This window comes from Eleutherodactylus coqui, chromosome 2, assembly GCF_035609145.1.
Source record: "Eleutherodactylus coqui strain aEleCoq1 chromosome 2, aEleCoq1.hap1, whole genome shotgun sequence".
Lineage (NCBI taxonomy): Eukaryota > Metazoa > Chordata > Amphibia > Anura > Eleutherodactylidae > Eleutherodactylus > Eleutherodactylus coqui.
In genome coordinates, this window is record NC_089838.1 from 325,214,233 (window position 1) to 325,232,714 (window position 18,482).

Here is an 18,482-nt window from a genome sequence, read left to right on the forward strand (position 1 = left end):
TCTCTATCGCTCTCCTTCTGTCTATTGCTCTTGTTCTGTCCATCACTCTTTCTGTCTATTGCTCTCTGTCTACCGCTCTCTATCTGTCTGTTTATTGCTCTCTCTATCTCCCTACACTCTCTCTCTCTGTGTTTCTCGGTCTCTCTATCACTCTGTCTGTTTCTGTCTCTCTATTGCTATGTCTGTCTCTCTATCATTCTCTCTTTTGTTCTCTCTCTGTTTATCACTCTCTCTCTGTTTTTCGATCGCTCTCTCTTTCTGCCTGTCTCTCTATTGCTCTCTTTCTGTTTGCCTTTCTACTGCTCTCTACATCTGTCTCTCTATAGCTCTCTGTCTGTCTATCACTCTGTCTGTCTCTCTATTGCTCTCTCGCTGTCTGTCTCACTGTCTCTCTATCGCTCTCTCTCTTTCTGTCTATTGCTCTCTCTGTTTCTCTATCGCTTTCTCTTTGTGTTTCTTTGTCTTTCTTTTGCTCTCTATCGCTATCGCTCTCTGTCTCTATCACTGTTTCTCTCACTGTCTCTTCTCTGTCTCTATCGCTCTCTGTCTCTCTATTGTTCTCTCACTGTCTCACTATCCATCGCTATCACTTCCTCTCTGTGTTTTGTCTGTCTCTTTCGCTCAAGAAGGGCATACAGGCCCCTCTTTACTCTTTTAGTCCCCCAATAAATCTATACGTAGTTGTTAGGTTACCCTTCAGCTGTCTTTTTTTTCTAAACGTAATTACCCCAATTTTGATAGCCTCTCTGGGTATTGTAGTTCGTCTATTCCGTTTATTACTTTAGTTGGCCCCCTTTGTACCTACTCAAGCTCTGATGTGTTCTTCTTGAGTACCGATGCCCAAAACTGTCCACAATATTCCACGTGTGGTCTGACCAGTGACTTGTAAGGAGGAAGAACAATATTCTCATCATGTGCCCCTGGACCTCTTGCACCCCATGATCCTTTTTGCCTTGGCAGCAGCTGCCTGACACTGGTTGCTCCCCTTAAGCTTACAGTTAACCAAAATCTCCAAGTCCTTTTCCATGTCAGTGTTCCCCAATTGTTTCCTATTTAGTGTATAACAGTGACATGTATTTCCTTGCCCATCTGCATAACTTTACATTTGTCAGTGTTACACCTCCTTTACCACTTTTCTGCCCAACAGGTCAATTTATAACTGTAAACAGATCTATATATAACCATATATGAAGCCATATATAACCATATACAGATCTATATATAACCGTATATTGTCCTCTCTTGGGTTAATCATTTTGCATAGTTTTGTATAATTTGCAAATATTGAGATAATTAATAAATATATTAAAAAGAATAGGACCAAATACTGCCCCCTGTGGTACCCCACTAGTAACAATGACCTCTCCAATACTGCCCCGTGGTACCCCACTAGTAACGGTGACCCCTTCAGAACTGCCCCCTGTGGTACCCCACTAGTAACGGTGACCCCTTCAGAACTGCCCCCTGTGGTGCCCCACTAGTAACGGTGACCCCTTCAGAACTGTCCCCTGTGGTACCCCACTAGTAACAATGACCCCTCCAATACTGCCCCCTGTGGTACCCCACTAGTAACGGTGACCAAATCACAGTATGTACCATTATTAACCACCCTCTGCTTTCTATCACTGACCGGTTACTCACCCACTTACACACATTCTTGCCCAGACCGATCATTCTCATTCTATATACAACCTTTAAAGCGGCACAGTATCAAACGCTTTGGAAAAAAGGAATGTGCAAATTAAAGGTCATCCTAAGGCCCCAGAGTTGTGAGACTGAGGAACGTATGGAGCCATTTACTGTTATTAGGAGTTCTAGTAGAAGGATTTAATGGGATCTGGTAACCATAACCAATTCAGTTTTGCAAATGTTGAATTTTAGGAAATGGGAGGAGATAGCCGATAGACACTCTCCAACTATAGATTGCAAAAAGGGAGACCCTAGGTACAAGGAAGCAATAGCCATAGCTTAACATCGGTAAACAACATGAATTTTTCCATACGCATATGTGTTCAGATTATCTCAATGTACATAATACAAGTCTGTATTTGGGGAAGGGTCTGTGGCTGAAAAACACATCTGCTGCCACTGAAAAATGCAAATAAGATAATGTATTTTTCTTCCCCAAACAGGTGTACATACAGGGGGTTTGATGGCCCTCTTAGACATTAGCTGGTCAGCAGTGGGCAATATTAGTCTAATAATCTTGAGGGTTCAGTCATATCACTCCTCACCTGATCAAAGATCTGGTCTATGTTTGGTCTTCGCTCTGGATGCTCACTCCAACACTGTTTCATTAAATGAATACATTCAGGAGGGGCTTGGTCTAGAGATACTGAGGGTCGGCAAAGTGGAGGAGGACGGCGAACTTTACGTATTATCTCTGCAAGAAATAGAAGGGAAAACCACCAAATTGGTAGCTAATTTTTGTAAAGACGAATGGAAGTGGAAAGGAGAGATATTGGTGTTCTTACCATCTGCACAAAGCTCCAACATACAGTACGGTGTTCCTCGTACAATAACCTCCTGCATTATAATGGCAAAACTATAAACATCTCCTCGATAGGAACCCTTCAGACATGAAATGGGGTCACGTAAGAGTTCTGGAGCTGTCCAGAACAGATCTAAAATAACAAGCTTTATGAAGTGATGACAATATGAAACACTTGGTGTAGTAGATGTTAGAAGACATTTATATGGCTTACCTTCAGGTGTGGATCGAACTGCAGTTAATCTTTGGGCTTCATACAGTTCATTCATACCATGGTCTGTTACTTTAAGGACAAATCTACCATCTACTATACAGTTCCTAGACTTAAGACGCCCATGAGCAACTTCTCGGTGATGAAGGAATTTCAAACCCTACAATGGAATATAACAAAAACATAGAATTGACATGACCCTGACCAGGTTATAGGAAGGACTCTGTGTCCCTTTCTCTCTTCTTCATATCCCTCTATTAAGTTGAAAATCCTTTAAATACACATACAGTATATAATCTACGGACGTACGCTGAGCAAGAAACCCCTATACCAAAATGTAAAAGATCCAAAAAAATGTATAAAGCTGTAGGGATCCTTTCAAAAGCCTGCTAGGGGTTGTCCAGTTGTAAACTATTGATGGCATATTCACAGGATAGTCCATCAATAGTAGGTCAGCAGGGGTCTGCTGCCTAGGATTACCACAGCTAAGCCATTTGCTGAGCCAGTGCTCATGTGCACTAAGCTGTATCTGCAGGAAGCAGACAGCTCCCATTTCTGGTATTGTAGACAAAGTTATCATTGAAGTGAATAGAGACATAGCTTGCAATACCAAGCCTGGCCACTGCAGTTGGAACAGAGCTATCTGCTTTCTGCAGAAATTAGTTTACTGCATTAGCACACCAGCCCGGTGAATAGCTGATCGGCAGGGGTCCAAGGTAGCAGATCCCTACTGATCCATTATTGATAGTCTTTCCTAAGATTATATATTAATAGTTTACAACTGAACAACCCCTTTAAACCCATATTAGGTCAATATTCACACATATGTGTCCAACATTAACCCTTCTTAAATTGCATTAAGTTGTACTATTTGTCATGAATCCAATGCAATACAGCCTTCTACCATTTAGAAAAATAGGTATCCATTAAAAGTATAGATGATGTTTTTAATATTGGAGGTAATGAATAGTTGGTGAATGTCCAATGGAAGGCATGCGTTGAAGCATCCATCAGACATTTTTTAAAATTCTGTTTGTTTAACATCTTGTGCCATACATTAAGATATATACCCCCTATCCATTGCTGCAGGCCTGACTGCTCTGATCTCCCTCCATCCCATAGATGTAAATGGAGTGGTGGTCACGCATGCTCACCATCACTTCATTTACATGGGGCAATCAGAGGTGCCGTTCTCGGGAACACTGGGGTCCCAAGGGTCTGATCCCCAGCAATTCAACATTTATCTCCTAGCGAGTCTTTGGTGGTAAAACCCCTTTAAGGAAGGACACATCTGTATATGGATAGAGTATACACTGCTCACCTCTGGAACCCTAACCGCTAAGAAAAATGGCCTCTCCTTTGTCCCTGTTTCAGATATCCTTATAGACTTTGGTATAGAGGGCTATGAGCATCTGAGTAACAATAGCTGTAAACTGAGAAGTCCATGTAACCCCGATGCTCCCTAGAACATTGCAGCACTATATATGGGTGGGGGAGGCATCCTAACACTTGTGCAAGGTTGTAATCCTATACATCCTATACAAAAAGATATATTAGACCAATATCTAGTTGTTGCTGTTACAAGTATTGGCTACGGCCAGCAGTGCCTCTCCTCACCTCCCCTCTCTGCAACCATCAGCATCCTAGGCATGTCCTGTATGGCATAGGTTGCACTATTCACCTGATTGTCTCCTCTGCCTGTAGGGTGATTGCACCTGCTTGGCCTACCTCTTAACCTAGGCAATCCACATGCTTCCCTGGTTACTTAATACAGCCTCTCCCACTGGAGGGTGCCTGAGCAACATGGTTCCTAGTAATGAAAGTGAAGGTGACTCTTGGTTTGACCCTCTGCCTGTATAAACAGCTTTTCAGAACTCTGCCTGTCCTGATCTCAGCCTGATCGTTGACTATAATTTTGCTGATTGCAGAATGCCCTGACCTTCTTCCTGTTTGCTGTACTGCATGAAATCCATCTATTCTATCCTTGACCTGCAATGCTGATTACATCCTTACCTGCCCCTTTGGTACAGTGCTTTGGTGCCCTTGACCCGCACGGGTCAACTGTCGCTACAATGCAACTACTCTTGGGGAAGTAACGTGGGGATTCCCTGTAGTGACAAACAGATCCTTAAAAAAAGGGTTTAAAGAGTGATAACTAGGGAACTACTTAGAAGTAGCTCAAAGTCAATTCAGTCAGTAGCACAGTGGACACAGTTGCCTTTTGGGTGGTAATAGCAGGGGAATCACCGAAAACCCTAAAATATAACTTTTAATATTATAGATAAAAAGGTGCCTAGGAGGCTACAATAGAAGACTAGGACAAACACTACTACATAAATCATGCACGGAAGGAGGGCAAGTATAAAAATAAAACACTTGCCTCCACCTCAATACCAAATACCAAAATATGTCACCCCTTTACCTTACCACTATGTCATCTACAGTAGCTATCATATATCCTAGAACAAGGTTTTAAAGCCCCTGACAACCATAGTGCAAGGAGAGAGATAATATGACCCTCAGAATAAACAAGGACCTACCTAGATTATTCCCTATATTATATCAGGCTTCAAACTGATGACAATCGATAATGCATATGTTCACAGTTACTCAATGCAATGTCAGTCAAAAATCACCACTCAATTAGTAGTAGTGATATGACCACAATTATGAGCTGATAATGTTCACAGTTGCTACTCAATATAATGCTGATCAAAATACGGTACTACTCGACACGTTTCTCCAGGATAGATCATCAGGAGCGAGATATCAAAGTTGAACAACTGATTCCTAAGTTGATATAATCACTAGGAACTGTGTAGAGGAAGGTTATCTCTAATAGACCATAAAAAATGCAACAGCTATTAAAGTACTATTATCAGAATACTTAGCATAAAGCCGAGGAGGAGTGTAATGCCTCATCAGCCATATAAGGTATATACGCTGGAAGCCTCAGAATTCTAATCTACCATTCTGACTTTCATTAGTTCAAAAGTAAAGCTGAGCTGGCTACCATTAGTATATGTTAGCAGCAACTGTCTATCCTTTCCTAAATGGACTATTCCCTGTATAAAGAGGACCTAGATATTCAACTATTCTAGCTATAAATGAGGCAAGCCACATCTATTGTTCTGCCATCTGTTATAAGAAACTATCTTTGATAAGAGATGCCCAATACAAGATAAAATAAAAAAAGATCAGAACCGTCAGCCCTGATGGTGGACTGATGGCATTTAGGTACCTCGCCTTTTAAAGCCCCCTATTGAACGGCACTAATCAGGGGGCATGGCTACAGCTGACTGAAGATCACAGGTGGGAGAGAAGCGGGGCAACGTCACCATGCATTCACAGAGTGGCCACCGAAGTGTCAAGGCCACATCTGCATTTCAGGCAGGAATCCAGAGCGCGCATCATGGGAGAATCCTCCGTATGTGCAGAACCGAAAAACTGACTGCTTCTGATATCCCAAACACAGAACCAGTAAGCAAAGGCAAGAAAGCCCTCCTGGCAGGCAAAATACACATATTTCCTGACAGAAATTTCACTACACAGTACTAACAGAGGTAATATATATATACTCCACCAAGAAGTTAAAAAGTACAGGGATGGGAACAGTCTGCATACTGATCATAGAAGTGTATAGATAATACGTACACAACTACTCCATAACGAAGGTATTGATATCAATTGCAAATCACCTGTTATATAAAGGGGGCAAATGACATAATCTCATTTAGACCCCGAGGGTGACAAGTATCAAAACCATAAATCCAAGATCTTTCTTTCTTAATTCAATATTAATATCACCTATTCTACTATTCAAACTTAGAAGTTCACTATCCTGAAATTTTAACAGATTGGCGTCACCATTATGAAATTCCCTCATATAGGATGACAAGGGCGTTTCTTCCCCCAATTTAATGTCACCAATATGTGCAAGGTTTCTGCGTCTAAATTGCTGTATTGTTTTCCCAACATAATTTCAGGGGACAAGGCTATGTAGCCAAATATACCAAATTCCTGGATAAGCAATTGATAAGTTCCCTATTTTTGTACGCTTTACCCATTGATGCACTCACAAATGACTTGCTCTTCAATATAAATGAGCAGGCCCTGCAATCTGTGCATCGAAAGGTACCCTTTGTTATTTTAATATTTAACCAGGTATCTACAGGTCTAGTGGGTTCAAGATAACTATGGATCAGGTGGTCCCTCAGATTTCTACCATGCCTGTATGTTATGGCTGGGGAGATGGTTGGGACTTTTTCCAAATCTCCATCCTCTCTCAAAATACCCCAATATCGTGGTAGGATGGAACGAATTTTTGAAACTCCTACATTATATGTGCCAATGACCCTGACACTTTCTTGAGCATCCACTCTCTCTCGGAACCAACAAATGATTTCTCTTCTGGCAAATTCCAAAGACTGATTGATAACATCCATTGGATAACCCCGTTGCATAAACATCTGTTTACATTTTTTGGATTCTAACAAAAGTCCTTCTCATTGGAACAATTTCTATGGAGATGAAGAAACTGTCCCTTAGGTCATAAAATCATAGAATGGTAGAGTTGGAAGGGACCTCCAGGGTCATCGGGTCCAACCCCCTGCTCAATGCAGGATTCACTAAATCATTCCAGATATTTTTCCAGCCTTTGTTTGAACACTTCCATTGAAGGATAACTCACCACCTCCCGTGGTAACCTGTTCCACTCCTTGATCCCCCTCACTGTCACAAAGTTTTTTTCTAATATCTAATTTGTATCTACTCCCTTTTGGTTTCATCTCTTTGCTTCTACTGTAACTCTTTTCAGCGGAACAGGATGAAAATTGTTCAACTGTAAAAGGCTGTTGGAAGACTTAGGTTTTCTTTATATTGTAGACTCCAGGTTACCACTCTCGCCCTTCCATATGCTAAGATCTAAGAATGAGATAGAATTCTCCTAGATCTCAAATGTGAATTTCAGATTCATGTTATCATTTAGATGGTCCACAAATTGTTAAAAGACAACTACTTAATAAGTCTAAAGAATAAAATATCGTCAATACATCTAAGCCATGAAGATGGCCGTGGGGATCTTCTCACTCGGTGGACTGCAGGGCTTCTGTGCGGTCCATTGCCGATTCCAGCCTCCTGATTGGCTGGAATCGGCACGTGACGGGGCGGAGCTACACGGAGCCGGCATCCAGCACGAGCAGCCCCATTGAAAAAAGAAGAAGACCGGGACTGCGCAAACGCGGCTAATTTGGCCATCGGAGGGCGAAAATTAGTCGGCTCCATGGGAACGAGGACGCTAGCAACGGAGCAGGTAAGTGAAAAACTTCTTATAACTTCTGTATGGCTCATAATTAATGCACAATGTACATTACAAAGTGCATTAATATGGCCATACAGGAGTGTATAGACCCACTTGCTGCCGCGGGACAACCCCTTTAAGGTAAAGGGGGGACATATTTTGGTATTTGCATTGAGATTGAGGCAGGTGTTTTATTATTATACTTGCTTTACTTCCGCACGTGACTTATGTGGTGTTTGTTCTAGTCTTCTATTGTAGCCTTCTAGGCACATTTTATGTATAATATTAGTAGTTTTATTTTAGGGTTTTCGGTGATTTACTAATTTTCAATCCTATTGATTTGGGGATTATACAGAGTAATTCCAGGTAAAGATTTCGCACTGAGGTCTAAGAAAACAAAGCTCCACTGCTCACTTTGCCTTGTTATGTCCTTACCTTGATAAGATCAAGAAGAAGTGAAGATTTAAACATCCAATCAAGCTTCATATCTTGGTTCTGAATAAGATCCTCCAGGCTTCCGCGAGAGCAATGTTCCGTCACTACACCAAGGACTCCCATGTCATTAAACATACCCAAATAGAGATTCACATTTTCATGTCGCAGTTCACGGAGCTAAAAAAGATGGTAGGGAATAATATTATGTTATTAGAGTTGTTTCTATAGACTGTCTCACGAAAAGAATGCAGCCGATAGCGGCGGCATTCAGTGCATCACTCCACCGTTTGTGGTTGGAAGATTGATCCCCTGTCCTTTCACCGCCTCTGCTCCAGTGAACAGAGATGGTCATGTAATCGGTACTGGTGACGTTTGTTACAGATGGCCAATCCCTCGACCACAAATGGCAGAGTTATACACTCATTTCTACCACCATCGGCTACATTCTCCTTAAGACAAACTTTAGTACGAAATGAATCAACACAGTTCATGAAAGACAAAAATATTTTGAAAATTACTTAGATTTTTGTTATACCACAGCGAAATGCAACACAAAAAAAATCAGGCAAATCAAAATTTCAAATTACATAGGACCTCAGTTCTCCAGAAAAGGTACAGATTCTCTGCTAAGACCCCATCTATCAGCATAAAACCCTTTAAGAACTTGAAAGACATAGTCTGCTCTCCATTAGCCCTATTAGGACCTATGAATGTAAAAGAAGGGATTCCTTAGCTCAGGATCTCCTCTAGTTGCGAGTGCAGCAAATAGCTCACCCTGTGAAGGACCTAGCTCAATCATGTGATACACAATGCCTACTGATTTTAAAAGGGCACTGTATAAAGCTAATGCAAACAGTAAGGGATTGTCTAAAGCAGTGGTTCCCAACCTTTTTTTCAGCCCAAAGCCCCCTTTAGGTATTGGGATGTTGGCCAGCGCTCCTCAAATCTTACTAATTTGTTTACAAAGTTAAAAGTACAAGTTAAAATACTGAATACTGTTTTTGGAAAGTTTCATAGTGTTTTACAGATTAGCATTAATTGTGAAAACAGGTCTCTAAAAATTACCAAAGAAGTATTTTAGTCGGCTAAATTTTACCTGCCAAAATGTAAGTGCTAAATATTAAAAAACAGGTTAATTGTGGATACAATAATCAACAGGTTTTATTGCAGAAGATAATTTTTGGGGGGAAGCAAGCAAATAATACCATCTTTAATCATCTGATAGAAACATACAATGTATAAAAAAAGCAAGATACACCTTAATCCTTAATGGTCAGAAGACTAATTATAATGCAAGAACAATGAAATTTGACTAATATTAATGTTTTATACAATCAATCTGTGTCATTAATGGCTGCCTTGGGCTTGATGAGCGGACGCCAATTTCTATCTGGTTCCATTTTTGTTAACCACAGTCTCAAGTCGCTCCTGACACATATCTGAAGTTTGTTTATCGCTTTTGTCAGAAGCTGCTGAACCACGCTGAAGCCCCTCTCCACTATGTAGATGGAAAAGCTAACACGAGCAGCTTTACTTCCTACCACAGGATAGGAATTCTTCACTTTCACCCAAAAACATTCATAGCCACATTGTTGGAAAAGTGCTTGGGGTACACTATCGTATTTCAAGTCGACCAACTGCTAGTGTAATCTGGGATGAAATTCTCCCACGTCTGCAGACAATGGATTGAGTACCCACGTTGGTATTTCAAGGGTACATAGATTATGAAACCTAGTTTGCATGTCTTTGTTTGGCTTGTTTGAGGTGTGAGCAAAAAACGTCTAAGTCTGCATCTTGAAGTTTGTCTCTGTCTTCGCATGCAATTTCTTGAGGACTCAGAAACTGACAGAGCTTGCGTCGACTCAGGTCATTGGTATAAAGGTGTAGTTTGGCAATAAAGGAAGATATTGTACCTTTTAGCCTTAATGGAATTAATTTTGTCTCCTTGTAGCTTTGTGTTGACCTCATTGAGTTTTTCAAATATGTCTGAGATAGGCAACATCAAGACATCGTAGTTCGATTGCATCACAAAGGCTTGGGTCAATCGACCGAAGAAACTCAACTACTGTGTAAAAAAGTTCGTAGAAGTGTCGTAAGCACTTTCCTCTGTCAGGACTGGGGTCCAGGATACTGGAAATCCCTAAAACTGCCCGCAACCCCTGTCCCTACCTACTTGCCCCCCTGGGCTAACTCCCAGGGAAATAACTGGGCGACGGTCCCTGCACTAGCTAGGGAAGCAGGACACGGGGACAGACAATAAAAAAAAAACAGGGACAAACACTAAGGCAAGTTAGACGGTCCAGGTCAGCAACAGGAGAGTATGCGGTACAAAAGGGTCAGGCTGTAGGCAAGTCGGGTCCAGAAAGCACAGAGTCAAAAACAGGAGTCAAACAGGAGTCAAGCAAGAAAATGTGGGTGCAGCTGGAAGACCAAACTAACACTGGCAAGGGAAACACACACAGCCAGGGTTTAAATACTGTCAGAGCTCCCGCCCCAGTAGCTGATTAGGGCTGGGGGCGGGGAGTCCGAAAGCAACTGAGAACACCCCACCACTCTGGGGAAACTGCCTCCATCCCTGCAGGAGGCAGCGACTGAGAAGTGTGACGGGTTGCCATGGTGCCGAGGATGTGGTGTGGGGCAGCACCCTTCGCGCCCCTAGCAACCCGTCAACGAGGAGAAGTCCGGTGGCCAGGGGAAGTAACGAGGACCAGGGCTCCCCTGCGCCACACAGCAGCCACCTGGACTGGCAGTGAGGGCACGGAGGACCAGCGAGCCACCGGTCCTGACATCCTCTTGACAGCCACTTCACTTTGACGTTTCAAATTCTTTGTCATAGTCTTCACAGAGCTTGCGGAAAAGACGTTCATTCAAAGAGTGCGCTTTTATCTTGTTAACAGCATTAATTACATAGCGCAGAGAATCATGCAATCTCTCACATAAGTTTTTATCAACAAGGTACTGCCGATAGATCACCATTATAATTGACTGCCATTAAGCCAGGTATAGCAGATTCTAAATAGGCTATAAATACACAATATCGACCAATCATGGATGCAGCTCCATCGGTTGCACAAGCTAGTACATTTGTTAAAAGGGATGGGGTTTTTTTGGAAAAATTCTTCCACTCTTTTGTATAAAGAGGAGCCTTTCGTGTCAGTGGTTAAATTTCAGGCAAACAACAGTTCCTCCACTACTTCTTCATTTCGATTAATGAAATGAATGTAAGCTAGCAGCAAAGCTTTATTGTCTCTAACCGTTAACTCATCAATTTGCATTACAAATTTTGTGTTCTTTAACGTGTCCAAAAGTGTTTCTTCCACATCAGCAGGCATCTCATCAATTCTCCTTGAAACAGTGTCATTATTCAATGGAATTGATTTCACAATGGCGTCAGCCCTAGCATAGTACTGACAAACTCTTTAACTGCGGCTAACACAAGTGTTTCCCCAATAGTATGTGATTTGCCACATTGAACTAATAATAAAGAGACTTTATAGGAAGCAAAGAGGCCTTTAAGGGAAGATTTTCCAAATAGCTTGCCTACAGCGCTGCGGTTCACAAACTTTGACTTTAACCCTTGGAACAACGAAATAAGCTTACTTAGTCTGAATGAATTTTTGCAAGGTGATCACTCAGTCTCAAAGGCTTCATAGCTTCATTTGAAAATGCCTTTTCACAATTGAGGCACAAGAGAAGATGTCTGTTTGTAGGAGAAGGGGTGAATCCGTATTTCAAGTATTCATTTGAATATTGATGGGATCTCTTCTTCTTAATAATGCACTGCTTATGTCGCTCTATCATATAATGATGTATGACTTTTATAACTGCATAAATCCACTACAGATCAATCACACTGGATTACCTAAAGAACAACCTAACCCGGTGTGTTCCATAATGCCGCTGATTGGCTGGAACTTCCAATTGTGTTGGTCTCTTGGAGTTGCAGTTTATATCAGTGTTCTGAAAAGACACTTGGTGTCCATTAAGACTACAACTCCCAGAGACCCACACAAGTGAAAGTTTGAAGCTATTCCAGCCAATTGGCAGCATTATGTAATGCAGTGGGTTAGGTTGCTCTGTAGGTTATCCAGTGTTATGAAGTGTGATTGATCTGTAGCGGAGTCATGGAGTTATAAAAGTCATATATTATATGTTAGAGGTGCGCAGACTGCACATAACTCCCAATACATGGAAGTGATTGATATGGAAATAATTGCTTCGGTTTTTGTGGGTTTCGGATTTCACTGGTTGTTTTCAGATGGATTATCAATGAAAACTGTGGTATCACTACTAATTTTTAGAAAAATGTAATTACTAGATGAAAAAAAATCAACAAAGTAAACACAGAATGCCCCCCTACCGCTCCCTTTATGTTCAAATGCTGCCCTGCTGCCCCTTTTCATTCCACAACCCCTTGAGAAGTAAAAATGCCCTCCAGGGGGCAATAACGCGCATGTTAAGAACCACTGGTCTAAAGCACAAATAAAAATTTAAAATGCCTAAAAACTACAAAACACGTTGATCACAATTCTCTCCCAGTTGTCTTGTAAAGTTCTAAAATTTATTTTTGCGGCAGAATAGCGTCTATATTAACACATTGCACCCTAATAAGATACAAACTATCCTAACAAAAGTAATCGAACAAGAATCAAAAGTAGTATTTATTTCCATATGTTAGTACTTAGTGGCGCCTTCTTTGGCCCTAATGACATTGGATAGTCTTGGTGGCATACTTTCTACTAACATCTGATACACTTTAGCTGGTATTTCCCTTCATTCATCCTGCAAATGCTGGTCATAATTCCTGACCCATCTTTCCAGTTCATCCCAAAGATGTTAAGTAGGGTTCAGGTTGGAACTCTATGCAGGTCAGTCCAAACGTTTAAGAACCATATCCTCAAGCCAATGAAAAACAGCGCTGGATTTGTGGCAAGGCTCGTTGTCTTGTTGTAAGTTTTGTTGCTCATTCCCAGTGTATTGCCACATTGTCAGCAGCACAGTATTGTCTAGAATGTCAGGGTCACCTCCATGTTCATGGCTTTTGTCCCAACAACAGACTGAAACCATGCCTCGTAAAACACCTCCAGACCATAACGGAACCTCTGCAATACTTAAATGTTGGCACAACACACTCCGGCAAATGGCGCTTCCCAGGCATCGTCCACACCCAGGTACGACCATCTGATTGGAAGATGGAGTAGCATGATTCCTTACTCCATAGAACGTTCTTTAATTGCTCAACTGCCCAATGAGAACGCTTCTTGTACCATTGCAGATGGGCCAATGCAAGTGACATATTCTCAATACAGTGATACCAAATTTATATTTTTTTAATGTTTTACTACTTTAAAAAAACCTTTTAAAAAAAATTCTGTTGCCATCTTCTGACATCCATAACTTTTTTCTTTTCCTTGGAGTTGTAGTGACCAAAAAAAGTACAGTTCTGTCATTTTGCAAATTCTTTTGCAGCATTTGCTAAGCGGAACACACAATGTGCTATTTTCATAAATTAACCCCTTACGGATGCAAAATTAACAATTATGTAAATGTTTTTGTTTTGATTTTTTGATGCAGAAAGGTTCTAGCTTAAACTTTTAGGCCTCATGTCCACAGGGAAAATAAAATTTGAAATCTGCAGCAGATCACCCGTGTGCGGGATCCACACCTAACATTTCCCATTGGAATGCATTGACCACCCGAGGTTAGATAAATAGCCGCAGATGGTATTTAAAAGTGATTTAAAAATTTCATGCGCGTGAAAAAAACATGACATGCCCCATTTAAGTGCAGATCACACGTGCGGGAGCTCATAGAGCTCATAGCTCAACTGATCTCCCGCGTGAAGAAAAAAGGAATTTAAGCTCATCTGCACTGCATCCGCAGCAGAAATCCACGTTACATATCCGCAGTGGACTTGATTTTCCCCGTGGACATAAGGCCTTAATCTTTTAACTTTTTTGGTCCTCATAGGTGACTTGAAAAAGCAATTGTCTGATTGCCTGTAAAATATATCGGAATACTTCAGCATTGCAGTATATTGTACTGCCTTGGAAGCCAAAGTACCCCGTGATCTCATCGCTGAGGCAGATTGGGGTACAGAGCCCTGCCCTCTGTCAGGCTATTTAAATGTTGCTGTCAGCACTGACAGTGGCATCTATATGGTGAAATGGCCAAGATCAATGTTATCACCAATCCTATCTGTTGAGGCAGGATTGCAGCTGTCACATAGGGAGGGGGTGCAGCTCAAAGGATTTGGGGGGTATGTCTAAAGCAACAGAAGAGTCAAAGAAGCTATAGGATGTTTACAGGATGAAAATGGTAATTTGGTTAAAAATTATTTTGAGAAGGCCGAACTTTTAAATTCCAATCTTGTATGTGTTTTCTCTCAGAAAGGAAATGTAACATCAACTGATCTTCCCTGTGCTATTGAAAGGGAATTGAAAGAGTAAAAGAATGCAGGCTATCTATAAGCAGAGAGATAGTGAGGTAACACTTAGTTAACTTAAATGAATTTAAGTCTCCTGATAAATTACATCCTAGGGTACTGAAGAAAGCAGCGGAGATAATTGCTGAACCACTCTCCACAATCCTTGAAAATGCCTGGAGAAAATGAGAAGTCCCAGAAGATTGGAGAGAATAAAATGTTGTCCCTATCTTCAAAAAAGGGAAAAGGTGGACCCAGGAAACTACAGGCCTGTGAGCCTGACTTCTATACAAGGAAAGATCTTTGAACAAATTATTAAACAACATGTATGCAAGTACTTGGATGAGAATGGAGTAATTAATCAGAGCCAGCATGGGTCTGCAACAAACAAGTCATGCTAGACAAATCGAATTTCCTTCTATGACAGGGAAATGCAGTAGATATAGTATATTTTGACTTTAGTAAAGCATTTGACAAAGTATTTCATACCATCCTTATTTTTAAAAAATGACCACATATGGGATTGACAAGGCAACTGTTAGGTGGACTCAGAACGTCTTAAGTGGGGTACCACAAGGTTCTGTCCTAGGCCCAGTGTTGTTCAACATTTTTTACAAAATTATCTAGAGGAGGCAATTGAGGGGAAACGGATCAAGTTTGCTGACAACACAAGGCTAGGAGGGATAGCTAACACTAGAGAAGAGAGAGGATTCAAAAAGATCTGGACAAACTTGAACAGTGGGCAGCAAATAACAGAATGGTATTTAACCAGAAGAAATACAAAGTACTACATCTGGGCCAGAAAAATGAGAAATGCACATACAGAATGGGAGGAATTGAGCTTAGCAGACACACATGTGAAAAGACTTGGGTATACTAATAGATCACAGACTGAACATGAGTCAACAATGTGATGCAGTAGCAAAAAAGGCAAACACAATTCTGGGAAGTATTAAGAGAAGCATAGAGTCTAGATCACGTGAGGTCATTATCCCCCTCTACTCTTCCTTAGTCAGACCTCATCTGGAATACTGTGTCCAGTTCTGGGCACCCCAATTTAAAAAAGACATAAACAAACTGGAGTAAATTCAGAGTAGAGTTACCAAGATAGTGGGCGGTCAGCAAATCATGTCCTATGAGGACCGGTTAAAGGATCTGGGAATGTTTAGCTTGAAAAAAAGAAGCCTGAGGGGAGACTTCATAGCTGTCTACAAATATTTGAAGGACTGTCACAGTGCAGAGGGATAAGCCCTATTCTCATCTGCACAAGGAAAGACTAGAAGTGATGGGATGAAACTGAAAGGGAGGAGACACAGATTAGATATTAGACAGTGAGGGGGATCAATGAGTGGAACAGGTTACCACGGGAGGTGGTGAGTTCTCCTTCAATGGAAGTCTTCAAACAGAGTCTGGACAAACATCTGTCTGGGATGATTTAGTGACTCCTGCATTGAGCAGGGGATTGGACCAAATGACCCTGGAGGTCCCTTCCAATTCAACCATTCTATGATTCTATGAAAGTACACTTAGCAGCTGCTACATATTGAGTATGCTCGGCTCCTGAGCCTGCACTATACAATGGCACTCAACATTCACTGTACATTTACGGCAAAAGTCAAGAAAGGGCAAAAGCCTACGTTTTCCACCTGGAGAATAATTATCCATGGGAGTACATATCATGTTTATAGAGTGTTATTGCATTGTCTTCACGTGTGCTTTTAATGTGCAGCACAGTGTATACTGCCTGTTTTGATGGAATTTACACTCCTCAACATTGAAATTGCAACAACAAGAAGGGCAAGTTGGGAAGTTATGCAAATCGAGGAAGTAGAAGGTGTTGCTAATATATATGCAAATGATCAAATTTTCAAGTACTTAGCCCCAATCTGTGGCATGTGGGAGGAGCTTGACTGGTACAAAAGTTAGATCAAAAGCAAATTTTTTCTTAACCACATGAAACTTAAAAATTGGATAAAGCTGAATGATTGCGTGATGCCTTTTATTCGTCAATGTGCCATGAGAAAAACCACACGTTCCGCTAAAGTCCCTGCAAGTGTGAGGCATGAGCAAATGTACGGTCTCTGCGGAAGAGTGAAAACACGATCAAATATCAGGACACTAGCGCAGAAATCTCTTAGATCATTTCCATGGTTAACAAAGTAATTGCAAAGTGATTCGTGCCTGCGGGCTGCATTGACTTCACGGAGATGATCTGTTTGGTCAGTTGAGATGTTAGCTCGCTGTTCCCTTATATGAAATGCTTGATATTCACGAATGTGAGCTGCTTGCTGAGGAGACATGTTGGCTCATTGCTTTCATATAAGAGCTGCACATGATTTACGAACTTCAGCAGCTCCCTGAGGGGACATGCTTGCTCGTTGCTTTCACATATAAGCTGTATGTGACTTACGAACTTCAGCTGCTCGCTGAGGAAACATGTTGGCTTGTTGCTTTTGCATATCTGCAGCATGAGATGTACAAACTTCAGTTGGTGGCTGAGGTGAAATCATGGCTTGTTGCTGTGTTATGTAAGCTGCATTAGCTTCACAGTAGCATTGCATCCTCTGTAATGATATGTTTGCCCAACAGTGATGGTTTGTTTCAACACTGGACAATGGTTCACAATTAGATGAAGGCTCGAATGGTGTTGGCGGCATTAGCACCTGAGATGACATGATATCAGTCAGGAGATGTGAAGATAGAGGTGAAGGACTATTCTTCAATGTTGTTGGTCAATATATACCGCCAGCTATGTATGTGTACATTTGTGAGCTGTGATTTATTGGAGTCTCCACACAGGTGTGCAGCTGTCTCACAACAAACTACAAACTTCCAAGTGAGTACAGCTGTATCCATAGCAACTGAGACCGCGGGAGTTTTTGAGGACCTGTGATGACATCACAAGACGGAGCTCAGAGAGCATGTGACTGATGACATGCGGTGACATCATCACAGGTCCTGTGAGCACAGGGCTGCTGGCATGCTGTGTGTTTTATATTTATGCTTTAGAAGGACCTGCAATGATGTAATGGGGCGGAGCTCAGAGACCATGTGACTGGGCGATGACGCCACCATCGTGTTATCAGGGGGCAGAGCTAAGTGCCCGTGACATCAACAAAGGTCATGTGAGCACATGGCTGCTGTCATGCTCTGCATGTTTCATGCTGTAGGACCTGCCATGACATCCCCAGCATGAGATCAGGGGAGGAGCATGAGAAGCACACACACACACACACACACATAAATACTAACGAGCAAATAGTTGTTAGTTTGATTTGGTCATGGAACCAATAGTATGGCCATTTCTCCAAAGTGTTCCTGGAGCAACTTTACAACACTAAGTCATATGTTGCTTGTGCAAATGTGAGCAGACCGTATGGCTTAAACATGCTACCATGGCCTGGAGCATCTCTAGACTTGTCTCCCGTTAAGCACATCTGGGACGTCATTGGTCAGCAATTGTAAAGGTAGCTGACAGTAGCTACCTTGATGATTTGTGTGCCGAAGTGCATTCAGTGGGGCAGAACATTCCTAAGGCAACCCATTAATAACCTCATTGATAGCAAGCAAAGGCATGTAAGTGCTTGTGTTTCTATGTGTGGCACTCGTACTTGATATTTTT

The 18,482-nt window shown here is 41.6% G+C and overlaps 1 protein-coding gene across 1 annotated transcript in view; it reads right to left on the bottom strand.

The window, feature by feature from the left end:
* The window catches only part of GUCY2D (guanylate cyclase 2D, retinal), a 46,879-nt gene that overhangs the window by 9,137 nt on the left and 19,260 nt on the right, over window positions 1–18,482 (bottom strand). Inside the window, exons 8-11 of the mRNA XM_066590084.1 lie at window positions 8,437–8,613; window positions 2,706–2,862; window positions 2,475–2,624; window positions 2,235–2,383 (exon numbers count right to left, since the gene is read on the bottom strand). Of these exons, the coding sequence (XP_066446181.1) occupies window positions 2,235–2,383; window positions 2,475–2,624; window positions 2,706–2,862; window positions 8,437–8,613 (633 nt within the window). The remainder of the gene's footprint in view (window positions 1–2,234; window positions 2,384–2,474; window positions 2,625–2,705; window positions 2,863–8,436; window positions 8,614–18,482) is intronic.